Source organism: Mesoplodon bidens, assembly GCF_964165515.1.
Source record: "Mesoplodon bidens genome assembly, chromosome: X".
Lineage (NCBI taxonomy): Eukaryota > Metazoa > Chordata > Mammalia > Artiodactyla > Ziphiidae > Mesoplodon > Mesoplodon bidens.
Window position 1 is genome coordinate 93,590,646 of NC_138163.1, and position 14,404 is coordinate 93,605,049.

General features: G+C 37.3%; 1 protein-coding gene across 6 annotated transcripts in view; it reads left to right on the forward strand.

Moving 5' to 3' along the window:
* The window catches only part of FAM120C (family with sequence similarity 120 member C), a 145,745-nt gene that overhangs the window by 35,134 nt on the left and 96,207 nt on the right, over window positions 1-14,404 (forward strand). For all 6 annotated transcript variants that reach the window (XM_081222632.1, XM_081222635.1, XM_081222634.1 and 3 more), the window contains exons 3-4: window positions 552-634; window positions 5,125-5,253. In XM_081222632.1, the coding sequence (XP_081078758.1) occupies window positions 552-634; window positions 5,125-5,253 (212 nt within the window). The remainder of the gene's footprint in view (window positions 1-551; window positions 635-5,124; window positions 5,254-14,404) is intronic.

The following is a 14,404-nucleotide window of genomic DNA, read 5'->3' on the forward strand; positions in this document are numbered from 1 at the left end:
GAGTCAGCACAAGTTTTGGAATTAGGCCTTGGACAAATCACTGAAGTTACACCTTCCTGGTTTCAGTTTCCTCATCTGTGAAATGGAATAATAATACTTCACAGTGCTATTGATAAGATTAAATGAAATATGATATATAAAATGCCCACCACTTAGTAGCAGTCAGTAATTGGTGGCTGTTATTATAAAAGGCAGCATGACTGGGTGATAGAAAATAGCATGGACTTTGGAGTCAGACATTCCTAGCTTCTTATCCTGGTGTGGGCACTTATTAGATGTGGCACCTTGGGCAAAGTCACCAGACTCGCTCAAACCTCAGTTTCCTTATCTATAAACTGGAGGTAATAATATTTACACAGTTATTATAAAGATGATACACATAATGCATGTGAAACATAGTAGGTAATCAAACATAGTTACTGTAGTTGTTACATTAAGAATATAGACCTATGTGAATTATTTGATTGTTTTCTCTCCCAGAAGTCCTTTCATGGCCTGGAGGTTCTAAGAAAACATTTGTACAGTCAATAAATGACAAATATACTTTATAGGTAACCACATTCTCCCAGATGAGGACCTGGCTGCTTTTCACTGGAGCCTCTTGGGACCAGAACATCCCCTTGCATCACTTAAGGTAACGTGGCCCATTTCCTGCCTGTACATCCATGCCTAGAGGACATCAGGTTTTGATTGGAGTTTTGGTAGAATAAATATCTTTCATTAGGCTTAAAATATTTCAGACACTTACAGACAAAAACTTTATAATTATGATCAATACCCTTAAAAAGGAAAAACTCAGTTTTCTACCTAATGTGTAGGGAAAAATCCAGTTATTCCCTCCTAGGTCTTTCTTTCCTGTGTTTCTCCTTTACTCCCATACTACTACCGCACTCACACAGAACACTTCACTTCTGACACTTCTGGTCACTAAACATGTGGGGGTTTTTCCCTGCACCAAACAGTTTTCTGTGACACCAGCTGGGTGTCCTACAATTTAACTCAATTCTAACACTATCTACCTGAAGATAGTGTCAGATCACACAAGTTAAGGGCTCAGTTCCACAAGACTGCCCCCCACTTCAGACACCAGTCGCAAGCCCAGGTTATCACCTGTGCTTCCGACCAACCAACTAACTATAGATTAGAGGTTCCAATGACCCCCTTCTCAGGTTCAATTAATTTGTTAAAGCACCTCATAGAACTCAGGGAAATACTTACTTACATATATCACTTTATTAAAGGATATGATAAAGGATGGAGATGAACAACTAGATGAAGAGATACATAGGGTGAGGTCTGGGAGGATCCCAAGCACAGGAGCCTATGTCCCCATGGAGTTGGGGTACATCACCCTCCTGGTACATGGATGTGTTCACCAACCTGGAAGCTCTCCAAAACCTGTACTTTTGGGATTTTATGGAGGCTTCATCATGTAGGCATGATTGATCATTAACTCCATTTTTAGCCCTTCTCCCTTCTCTAGACAATGGGGGTGAGGCTGAAAATTCTAAGCTTCTAATCATGGCTTGGTCTTACCAGTGACCAGCCCTCATCCAGGAGCTCACCCAGAGTCACCTCATTAGAGGAAGAGATGCTCCTAGTGCTCTTACCACTTAGGAAATTACAAGGGTTTTAGGTGCTCTATGCCAGTAACTGGGGGCAGAGAACAATGTATATTTTCTATTATCTCACACCCTTATTATCTTAAGGATTCATACGAACCTATGAAGAAAAATACTAATACCCCAATAAATGAAGTAATGAGCAAAGGACAGAAGCAGACAATTCACAAAAGAGGAACTAGAGTGGCCAATAATATGAGTGGATGTTAAACCTCACTGGTGATCAGAGTTGCAAATTAAATGAGCAGTGTGGTTTTTTTTTAACCTAAGGGTTTAGCAAATATTGAAAAATTAGTCTACCCGCTCCTATTGAGGCTGTGTTGAGACTGATGCTCTCATACACTTCTGGAGGTAGTGTAAGTTGTTGGTGGTATTATATTTCCCTAGTTCTTTCAGTCTCCTAGACGACTATTTCACACCTTTTCCTCTCTCCTTAAGCCTCTAATGCTCCCTCCTCCCTGCTCACTCTCAGCTCATGACTTGGCTTCCTGTTTCACTGAGAAAATTGAAGCAATGGGAAGAGAACTTACACCAGTTCCCACACTTTCATCTTCTCACCTGCATGCTTTACCCGCCTCAGATGACCTGTCCATGTTCCTGTCTAAGGCCAACCCCTCTACTCTTATGCTGGATCCATCCCCCATTGCTAACTTTTTTAAAATATAAATTTATTTATTTATTTTTGGGTCTTCGTTGCTGTGCACGGGCTTTCTCTAGTTGCGGCAAGCGGGGGCTACTCTTCGTTGTGGTGCGCAGGCTTCTCATTGCAGTGGCTTCTCTTGTTGCGGAGCATGGGCTCTAGGCACGCGGGCTTCAGTAGCTGTGGCACGCGGGCTTCAGTAGCTGTGGCACACGGGCTCAGTAGTTGTGGCTCGCGGACTGTAGAGCACAGGCTCAGTCGTTGTGGCGCACGGGCTTAGTTGCTCTGCGGCATGTGGGATCTTCCCGGACCAGGGCTTGAACCCGTGTCCCCTGCATTGGCAGGTGGATTCTTAACCACTGCACCACCAGGGGAGTCCCCCCCACTGATAACTTAAGGGCATCACTTCAGCAGTTCTCCCCTCTTTCTCCCACATCATCAGTTTCCCTCTCTTATTGGCTCATTCCCATCAGATGCATAAGCATGCATAAGCCATCTTAAAAAATAAAACAAAACCTGCTCTTGACTTCACTCCCTCCACCCAAGCTACTGCTCCATATTTCTTCTTCCCTTACAGCAGACTCTTCTAGAGAGTTGTCTAGGCTTGAGCTGTTTACTCTCCCCTTTCCGTGTTCTGTCTTCAATTTGCTTTGCTGAAATTGCTCTCAACAAAGTCACCATGACCATGATGTTAATAAATCCAATGGCCAGGTCTCAGTTTTCATCTTACTTGACCAGTCAGCAGCATATGACCCAGTTGCTCACTCACTCTCTCTTTCTTAGAACATGTTCTTCACTTGGCTTTAAGGACACCACTCTCTTGTAGTTTCCTACCTACTTCACTGGCTGCTGCTTCTATCTCCTTTGCTGTTTCCTTGTCTTGTCTATTCCTTAACTTTGGAGTGTCCCAGAGCTCTATCCTCAGTCCCTTCTCTTTTCTATCCACACGTGCTGCCTTGGTGATTGATCTCATCTAGTCTCGTGACTTTAAATACCATCTGTCCACTGATGAGTCCTAAATGTATGTCTCCAGCTTTGACCTCCCCTTCGAACTCCAGCTTCTAATATCTAATGGCCTACTAAATATCTCAAAGAAACATCTCCAAATGGAAACTCCTGATCTTTCCCCTAAACCTCTTCCTTCCACAGCCTTCACTAATTTTCATTAATGGCAACCTCATCCTTCCAGTTGCTCAGCCTAAAAGCCTTGGAGTCATCCTTGACTTCTCTCTTTCTCATGCTCCATATCTCCTCTTGTCAGCAAATACCATCAGTTCTTCCTTCAGAATATATCCACTTCTCACCATTTTCACAGCTACTACCTTGGTGAAGCCACCATTCTTGCCTGGATTATTATAACACTTTACTAACTGTTGGTCTTCTGCTTGCACTCTTTCTTGCTCCGCCCCCTGGCCCCAAATCTATTCCTAATACAACAGCCAGAGTCATTTTAAAACCTGACTCCGATCATGTCACTTCTCTTTTCAAGATTCTCCAATGGCTCTTTATCTCACTCACCTAATCTTTACCATGGCCTACAAAGCCCTGTACTGTCTGGCCCTCTGGTACAGCTCTGATCTCATCTTCCCTTTTCTTTTGCTCATAGAACCTTTGCACTCACCATTCCCTCTACTTGGAGTGCATTTTCCTCCCACATAGATATTTCCTCACTCCTATAGGTTCTCTCAAATGTTCTTTTCTCAGAGTGACCTTTCCTGACACCCTATTTAAAATTACATGCCCCGCCCCACACACAGTTGCATTCCCTACCCCCTTCTCTGCTGAGATTTTCTCCATAGCACTTAACTACATCTAGCACACTATATGTTTTACTTATTCTGTTTGTTTGACTCCCCTTACCCTGTCCCAACACACCTACACTAGAATTTAAGCTCCCTTGAGGGCAGGGAGTTTTGTCTATCTTGTTCACTGCTGTATCTCTGATGCCTAGGACAGTGCCTGGCACACAGTAGGCAGTAAATATTTGTTGAAGGAAGGAATTATTACTTGGCTAAATAATTTATATAAAAAGCCTTTAAGAAGTTTATAGCCTTTTACTCAGTAATTACCATTCTAGGAAGCTCGTAATTAAATAATTGGAAGGTGGACAACAAATCATACCTACATTTCATCACAGCATTTAAGAAACCCTTATTTAAAAAAAATTCAAGCATCACAAATGTAGAAAAAATAATATAATAATATAGTCAACCGTCACTATAACATCTTCTAGATCCAACAGTTAGTAAGATGTGGCCACACTTGCTGGGTTTTTTTGTTGTTGTTGTTGCTGTTACTAATGTATTTTAAAACAAATGCCAGACCTTACGTCATTTCACTGTCACGTTCTTTGATATGCATCTCTAAAACATATAGACATTTTCTTACATAAGCACAATGCCATTATTACTCTTAACAAAATTAATGATAATTCCTTGGTATCATCTTAATATCTAGTCCATTTTTAGATTTTCCTGATTGTCTCACAAAGGCCTTTTTGTGGTTAGTTCAAATCAGGATCCAAACATGGTCCGCACATTACAACATTACCTTTAATAGCAAAAATTTGGAGGCAGCCAAAATGTATCATGAAAGAAAACTGATTAATTATGGCAGCGTCATAAAACAGTGGTTATCTTTGTAGTGGGATAATTGCTGCTATGGTTTTGTCTTTCTTTATACTCTTCAATCTTGGTTCCAAGTGTTCTGTACTGAAAATTAGGGGGAAGACTAAGGAAAAGATTTTAACTGTCTCTCAGTGAATTAACTGAATTTGAATTCTGTATCTCACCCCTATCTCACCCTTTTTCTTAGTGACCCATCTTTGATATCAGTGTGCCTGGCTTATCTTCCTTCTTCTAGGTCAGAGCTCATCAGCTGGTTCTTCCTCCCTGTGATGTGGTAATCAAGGCTGTTTCTGAGTATGTTAGTTCCATCAAAGACCCCTCAAACCTGGATGTGGTTGGGAAGGATGTTTTCAAACAGTCTCAGGTGAGCTAGCCTCCCCCTTCCTAAAAATGGCCAGTTTTCTGACCTTCACAAATACCACCAGCAGATCTGATCTTTTTTGTGCTGCCTACCTCCTCTCCTCCTAGCTGCTTATCTTCTCTCTGCTTATAGACTGGACCCTCAAAGTTTCTTTTAGAAAACATCACTAGGCCTGGATTTAAAGGATTCTTTACCTTTTTTCCACCGATTATTAAAGTTATATAAGCTCATCCTAGAAGATTTAGAAAATGTCACTTATGATCTCATTAACCAGAAACAACTTCTGTAGTTATCACTCTGGCATATATCCTTCCCTTTTTTCTTTTTTTGTTTCAGTGTATATTTTAATGTAAAGGAGGTCTTGCTTATTGGAGGATAATGGATACTGAAAAAGACTACTTAAGTAGGTCCACTTAAAACAAGAATCAATGTTTCATCGTTAATAGTGAAAAAGGGGCTCAACTGGGATTTTGTCTTGTGAAATGAAACTAAAAGTTAGGAAAATAAGTTAGTTTTATTTTTAAAAATTTCATTTATATTTATACTCTGGGTTTTTCAGTTTTATTTTTTAAATTAACATACAATAAAACTCACTTTTGCATCTGTGTGTAGGTAGTTATACGAATTTTTAACACATGTATAGATTTATGTAGCCAACATCACAATCAGGATCAGAACAGTTGAACCACCCCCCAAATTTCTCATGCTTTCCCTTTGCAATCACATCCAAACTCATCCCTAATCCATGGAAACTACCAGTCTATTCTCTGTCATAGTTATATCTTTTAGAGAATAGCATGTAAACGGAATCATAGAGTATGTAATCTTTTGAGAATGGCATTTTGCATTCAACATAATGCCTTTGAGATTGTTCTAAATTGTTGCATGTTGCTTGTATGGATAATTCATTCCTTTTTATTGCCAAGTAGTATACATTGTGTGGCTATACCACAGTTTGTTTATGCATTCACCCTTAGAGGATATTTGAGTTGTTTCCAATTTTTGGTGGTTTGAATAGAGCTTCTATAAACATTTCTGTACAGGTTTTTGTATGAACATAAGTTTTCATTTCCCTACTGTAAATACCTAGCAATGGGATTTCTGGGTCGTATGGTAAGTATATGTTTAACTGTATTGTAACTTTATAAGACTCTGCCAAACCGTTTTCCAGAGTGGCTATTCCATTCCTTACCAGCACTTGTTATTGTTGGTATTGTTATTGTTACTATTAGTCATTCTAACAGCTGTGTAGTGGTAGTTCATCATAATTTTAATTTGCATTTCTCAAATGACTAATGACGAACATTTTTTTTTCTTGTGCTTATTTACCATCCACATATCCTTTTTGGTGAATGGTCTGTTCATGAACAGTCTTTTGCCCATTTTTTAACTGGGTTGTTTGATTACTTACTGTTGAGTTTCGAGAGTTCTTTATATATTCTGCATACTAGACTTTTTGTCAGATATCTGGTTTGCAAATATTTTCTCCCAGTCTGTAGTTTGTCTTTACATTCTTTTAACAGTGTCTTTTGCAAAGCGAAAGTTTTCAATTTTTATTAATTTTTAACTTTTATGCTTCATGCTTTTGGTGTCATGTCTAAGAACTCTTTGCCTAACTGCAGGCACAACAATATTGTCCTGTTTTCTTCTAAGAACTATATAGTTTTACATTTTACATTTAGAACAAATCATCCATTTTGAGTTCATATTTTTAGAAGTGTGAGGTGTTTTGTTTTGTTTTTGCATATGGATGTTCAATTGTTTCAACAAAGTTTGGTGAAAAGACTCTTCTTTCTCCATTGAATTGCCTTTGTCAAAAATCAGTTGTCTGTATTTGTGTGGATGTATTTCTGGACTGTATTCTGTTCAGTTGTCCTATGTATCTATCTCTTTTGAAATAGCACACTGTTTTGAATCCTGTAGCTCTATGGTAAGTCTTAAGATTGGGTAGTGATTCCTCTAATTTTATTCTTCTTTTTCAAAATTATTTTGTCTATTTAAGTTCATTTTCCTTTCCATATACATTTTAGAATAATATTGTCTATATCTACAAAAAATCCTGGTGGGTTTTAATTGGAATTCCTTTAAATATATACATGAATTTGGTGAGTCTTCAAATCCATGAATATGATATGCCTCTGCATTGATTTAGGTTGTCTTTGATTTAGTTCATCAGTGCTTTATAGTTTTCAGCTTATGTCTTATACATTGTTTTATATTTATACTTAAGTATTTCATATTGCAGTCACCTATTATAAAGGATACTGTTTTGTTTATTTCAGTTTCTAATTGTTCATTGCTAGTATATAGAAATATGATTGATTTTTGTTTGTTGACCTTGTATGCTGCACCCTTTCTAAACTCACTAGGAGCTTTTTGGTAGGTTTCTTGGTATTTTCTGTATAGGTGATCATGTTGTCAGTGAATAGGGACAATTTTAGTTCTTTCTTTTCCAGTCTGTATGCCCTTTTTTTTTTCTTGACTTACTGCACTATCTGGGATTTCTAAACAGTGTTGAATAGGACTACTGAGAGAGGATATCCTTGTCTTGTTCCTGATATTTGGGGAAAGCATTCCGTCAGCATTAAGTATAATGATAGGTTTTGTAGATGCATGTTATTAGGTTGAGGAAGATCTCTTCTATTCCTAGTTTACTGAAAGTTCTTATCATTAATGGATGCTGTATTTTGTCAAATGTATTTTTGTATGTCTATTGATAGGATCATGTGCTTTTTCTTCTTTAGTCTATTGATTTTTGAATATTGAGCCATCCTTGCATTCCCAAGATATGGTAAAAATGTATTATTCTTTTTTTACATTGTTGGGTATAAATTACTAGTATTTCATTGAGTATTTTTACATGTATTTTCATGAGGAATATTGGACTGTAGTTTTTATGTGTGTGTGTTTTCTTTGTTTGATTTTGATATCAGGGTAATGCAGGACTCATAAAATGTATTGGCAAGTATTCCTTCCTCTTCCATTTTTTGGAAGAGATTGTGTAGAATTGGTGTTTTTCTTCTTTAATTGTTTGGTAGAATTTTCCAGTGATGTATCAGGCATGGATTTCTTTGAATTTATCTTGTTTAGAGTTTGCTGAGCTTCTTTAATTTCTAAGTATACCTTTCACTAAATTTGAGAAGTTTTCAGCTATTATTCTTCAAACAGATTTTCTGTTCCACATTCTCCTTTCCTCCCGTGACTACAATGGCACCAGTGTTTGACCTTTTGTTATTACCCCATAGATACTTGAGACTCTGTTTTTAAAAAAATTATTTTCCTCTCTGTTTTTCACACTGGATAATTTTTATGAATTCATCATTAACTTTATGGATTCTTTCCTTGGCCATCTCTTTTCTTTTTCTTTTAAAAAAATTTCTTTTATTGGAGTATAGTTGCTTTACAATGTTGTGTTAGTTTCAGGTGTACAGCAAAGTGAATCAGTTATACATATACATATATCCACACTTTTTAAGATTCTTTTCCCATATAAGCCATTACAGAGTATTGAATAGAGTTCCCTGTGCTATACAGTAGGTCCTTATTAGTTATCTATTTTACATATAGTAGTGTGTATATGTCAGTCCCAATCTCCTAATTTATCCCTCCCTGCCTTTCACCTTTGGTAACCATAAGTTTTTCTACATCTGTGACTTGGTTTCTGTTTTTTAAATGAGTTCATTTGTACCATTTTTTTAAGATTCCACATGTAAACAATATCATATGATATTTGTCTTTCTCCGTCTTACTTCACTTAGTATGATAATCTCTAGGTCCATCCATGCTGCTGCAAATGGCATTATTTCATTCTTTTTTATGGCTGAGTAATATTCCATTGAATATATGTACCACATCTTCTTTATCCATTCCTCTGTCGATGGACATTTATGTTGCTTCCATGTATTAGCTATTGTAAATACTGCTGCAGTGGACATTGGGGTGCATGTATCTTTTTGAATTATGGTTTTCTCTGGATATATGCCCAGGAGTGGGATTACTGGATCATATGGTAGTTCTATTTTTAGTTTTTTAAGGAAACTCCATACTGTTCTCCATAATGCTTGTACCAATTTACATCCCCACCAACAGTGTAGGAGGGTTCCTTTTCCTCCACACCCTCTCCAGCATTTATTATTTGTAGATTTTTTGATGATGGCCATTCTGACCAGTGTGAGGTGATACCTCATTGTAGTTTTGATTTGCATTTCTCTGATAATTAGTGATGTTGAGCATCTTTTCACGTGCTTTTCAGCCATCTGTATGTCTTCTTTGGAGAAATGTCTATTTAGATCTTCCACCCATTTTTTGACTGGGTTGTTTGTTTTTTGATATTGAGCTGCATGTGCTGCTTGTACTGGGTTGGCAAAAAGATCACTCGGGTTTTTCTGTAACATCTTACAGAAAAACCTGAGTGAACTTTTTGCCAACGCAGTATACTTTGGAGATAAATCCCTTTTTGGTCACTTCTTTTGCAAATATTTTCTCCCATTCTGTGGGTTGTTTTTTGTTTTGTTTATGGTTTCCTTTGCTGTGCATAAGCTTTTAAGTTTCATTAGGTCCCATTTGTTTATTTTGGGTTTTATTTTCATTACTTCAGGAGGTGGATCTAAAAAGCTGGCTGCAATTTATGTCAGAGAGTGTTCTGCCTGTGTTTTCCTCTAAGAGTTTTTTAGTATCCTGTCTTACATTTAGGTCTTTAATCCATTTTGAGTTTATTTTTGTGTATGGTGTTAGGGAGTGTTCTAATTTCATTCTTTTACATGCAGCTGTCCAGTTTTCCCAGCACCACTTATTGAAGTTGGTCATCTCTTTTCTGCTGTAGAACCCATACAATGAGTTTTTTTTTAAATTCTGACCATTGTATTTTATCTATTTATTAATTATTTTCAGGTTATTTCTTTAATAAATATTTATTTATTTTATTTTTGGCTGTGTTGGGTCTTAGTTGTGGTGCGCGGGCTTCTCTCTAGTTGTGGTGTGCGGGCTCAATAGTTGCAGCGTGTGGGCTTAGCTGCCCCGCAGCATGTGTGGGATCTTAGTTCCTCAACCAGGTATTGAACCCGTGTCCCCTTAACCACTGGACCACCAGGGAAGTCCCTGAGTTTGTTTCTTTTTGTTTTGTTTTGTTTTGTTTTTTAATTTTTATTTTATAGTGGAGTATAGTATTTTTATTTTTTTAACTTTTTATTTTATATTGGAGTATAGGTGATTAACAATGTTGCATTAGTTTCAGGTGCACAGTAAAGTGATTCAGTTATACATATACATGTAGCTATTCTTTTTCAAATTCTTTTCCCATTTAGGTTGTTACATAACATTGAGCAGAGTTCCCTGTGCTATACAGTAAGAGTATTGTATCTTAAATTCTAAAGTTTCCGTTTGGTTCTTCTTTTTTTTTTTTAACATCTTTATTGGAGTATAATTGCTTTACAATGGTGTGTTAGTTTCTGCTTTGTAACAAAGTGAATCAGTTATACATATACATATGTTCCCATATCTCTTCCCTCTTATGTCTCCCTCCCTCCCACCCTCCCTATCCCACTCCTCTAGGTGGTCACAAACCACCGAGCTGTTCTCCCTGTGCTATGCAGCTGTTTCCCACTAGCTATCTATTTTACATTTGGTAGTGTATATATATCCATGCCACTCTCTCACTTTATCACAGCTTACCCTTCCCCCTCCCCATATCCTCAAGTCCATTCTCTAGTAGGTCTGTGTCTTTATTCCCGTCTTACCCCTAGGTTCTTCATGACATTTTTTTCCTTAGATTCCATATATATATGTTAGCATATGGTACTTGTCTTTCTCTTTCTGACTTACTTCACTCTGTATGACAGACTCTAGGTCCATCCACCTGACTACAAATAACTCAAGTTCGTTTCTTTTCATTTGGTTCTTCTTTATGTATTTTCTTTCTTTGCTGAGATTTTCTTTTTTTTTGAGTTTTAAGTTATTTATTCTTAATTTAAACCTACTCAAAGAATGTTTTTCTCTGGGTAAAAGAGAAGCAGTGAGGGTAAACACAAGCAAAGTTTTGTTCTTAGCAATTACAGAATTTAAACAGTGGAATGACAGTCTTTTTCAGGGTCTTGACATTTGGGTCGAATTGATTTTGATTTTATGTCTGCTAAATGTCACCTACTACGTATACATTTTTTTAAAGTTGAGTTGAGAATTAAAGTGAATATAGAAAAAGTGTGATCTAGGAGAAAGGTCCTAAGGTCTACTTATTTTTGCTGAGATTTTCTGTCTTTCTGATTCAAAGGTGTTTCTCCTACCTTCAAGCATTTTTATAAAGCTGCATAATGTCTTTGTCAGATAAGTTCAACATGTGTGTCATCTCAGTGTTGGCATGTATTGATTATTTCCATGCAATTTAAGATTTTCCTGGTTATGCCCAGGCCAAGTAAATTTGGATTGGACATTTTGAATATTATGTTTTGAGGTTCCTAGTCTTATTTCAATATAGTGGGGAATGTTGACAGTTTTGTTTTAAGAGGCAATTGACCCATTTAAGTTCAGACCACAGGTTCTCACCATCCTACTGTGGGCCTTGGTTTCAATGTCAGTGCAATTTTCAAAGCCTTTGCAAACCTATTTGGATCAGTCCCATGAACGCCACCCAGTTGCCAGTCTGGGACTCGGGTAGTGGTTTATCTGTTCAGTTCTCAGAGTCTGTGGTCTGCTGTTTTAAGTGTCAGGTCCACACATGTGCTGCTCCCTCTTTGCAATCCTTTCAGTACTTCCCAGTTCATTGGGCCACCCTTTTTCAGCGTCTAGGGCCAAGCAGCAGGAGGACAGAGAAAAAGCATTGAAGGCTCACTCCACCCTATTGAGACCATTGCTTCTCTGATCAGAGAGGAAGTTTCCTCATTCAGAGATTTAGCTTCCACTCTTCCCCTATTGCCACTGATGCCACCACAGGTTTGCTTCAGCCTGGCACACATGAGAACAGAAAAAAGGAAAAGAAAAATGGGGGTATTTCCATACATTTTCTTGAGTTTTCAGAGACCCCTTTCCCACTCTTCAAGCCAGAACTGGACTATGGTTTCTCCTGGAGCTCTCTCCACATCAGTGGACGCTTCCAAATTTCAGGCTGCATTGTGTCTACACCAGGGGACATTGGAGAAAAAAGAAATGCTAAACTCACCCTTGGTTTGGTGGTACTTCGAATTCTGGTCTTCTTCCCAGAGTCTTCAAACAGCGGCTCCTAGTTTCTGTAACTACCTTCAGTGGGAACAAAGTGGAGGGTACTTGCCCCATCTTATCCATAATGGAAACCTCTCTGTAGATGTTTTTAAATGAATAAAGAATGAAATCAGTGTTTGATTTTGGGGGCATAAGTTTTCCTAACAAAATTTTGTGATAGCACTGTCTAGCGCCCACTAGTTCACACTTAACTTTCTGGCATAATCATAAAGAGTGTTTTGTTTTGTTTCGTTTAAGTATACTTGGACTTTATTTTCCCAAAAGGCTTACTTTCTGTTGATATTCAAATCATTCTCTTTTCAAGTGTCTTGCCTGCCATCATCTTTCATAATTCTCTCTTCCACCATTGATGAACACTAACTGCAACAGATCCTCATTGGTCCGTGGCTTCTACTATGATGTGAGCAGTCCTCCATCATGTCCCTTGACTATAGGAAATCCTGACCTTTATGACAGATTTGCTCATTCACTTTGTTACTTTGCATTGCGCTCTCAGCTGTTTTCATGAGATGATTAGGAAGAGATTGACTCACAAAAAGAGAAATTGACATGTTGGGTAGGGAGAGATCCTAGTGTTAAGTAGGGGATACTGTTTAGATGGAGAATAAATTTTCCTTCCAATTTTTTATTGTGGTAAAATACACATAAATTTTACCACCTTAACCATTATAAATATACAGTTCAGTGGTATTAATTACATTCATAATATTGTGCAACCATCACCATCATTCATCCCCACAACTCTTTTTATCTTGTAAAACTGTAACTCTGTACCCATTAAATGATAACTCCCCATTCTCTCCTCCCTTCCAGCCCCTGGCAACCACCATTCTACTTTTGGCCTCTGATTTTGACTACTTTACCTACTTCATATAAGTGGAATTATGCAATATATATTTTTGCAACAGGCTTATTTCACTTAGCATAATGTCCTCAAGGTTCTTCCATGTTGTAGCATGGATCAGAATTTCCTTCTCTTTTAAGACTGAATAATATTCCATTGTATATAAATGGAGGAAAAGTTTTGTAAGTGCTCAATTGAGTGGTGACTATTTTTAATGTTATAGCTTTTGCTTCCCTTTGTAGCTTCATGAGTTTTGGAACTTGGATAATGACTATTCTTAATAACAAGAATCCACTTTTCACTAAACAAAACAAAACAAATTTTTTTAATAGAGACTTTGCTTCTAATTCCACCCTAAATGTTTCACAGTATTTCCTAGTCCTCTTTATATGTATGTTTTGATGTGGTAGTCATCTCAGTGTAGTCATTTTTAGCCTGCTTTTTTCACTTAACATTATGTTTTAAACCATTTTTCATTGTTGTATAATTTTCACAAACATTTTTAACAGTTACAGAATTATGAGAGCTCTTTTAACAAACATACAAAAACTGCTAGGTAATAGTGTCAAAGTATGGGGTTCTACTCTGCTACTTCTGGCCTCTGTGCATCTTTAAAAGAAAAGGGCAGGACTTAATTAAATATGATCATATATAAAATACTGAATGAACTTCTATAGATAAGGTCCCATGTTAGACAGTAGGATATAAATGTGAATAAACCATTCTTTGTCCTCACAGAACTTGAGGTGAAATGGGGAGGTAGAAGCAAATAAATAAGTACAACAAAGAAAAAAACACAATAAAGTTTTCACAGAAGGAAAGATTTCATAGAATTGGTGCCTCTTTAAGGAAGAGTAAATGTTTACCTTTCAGAGCACAGAACAGAGTGGTACACTGAGGGAAGTACACATAATTCAGTATTTCAGGGTATTGGGCCATAGATCTATACTCACTGACATGTAATAGTTTATAAGACATACTGTTAAGTTCAAAAAGCAATTTGAAAAGCAATATGATAAGATTCCACTTATGTGAAAAAAGCAAGACCATATTGGTGTACATATATATGTGTGTGTATAAACACAGCAAAAGTTATGACAA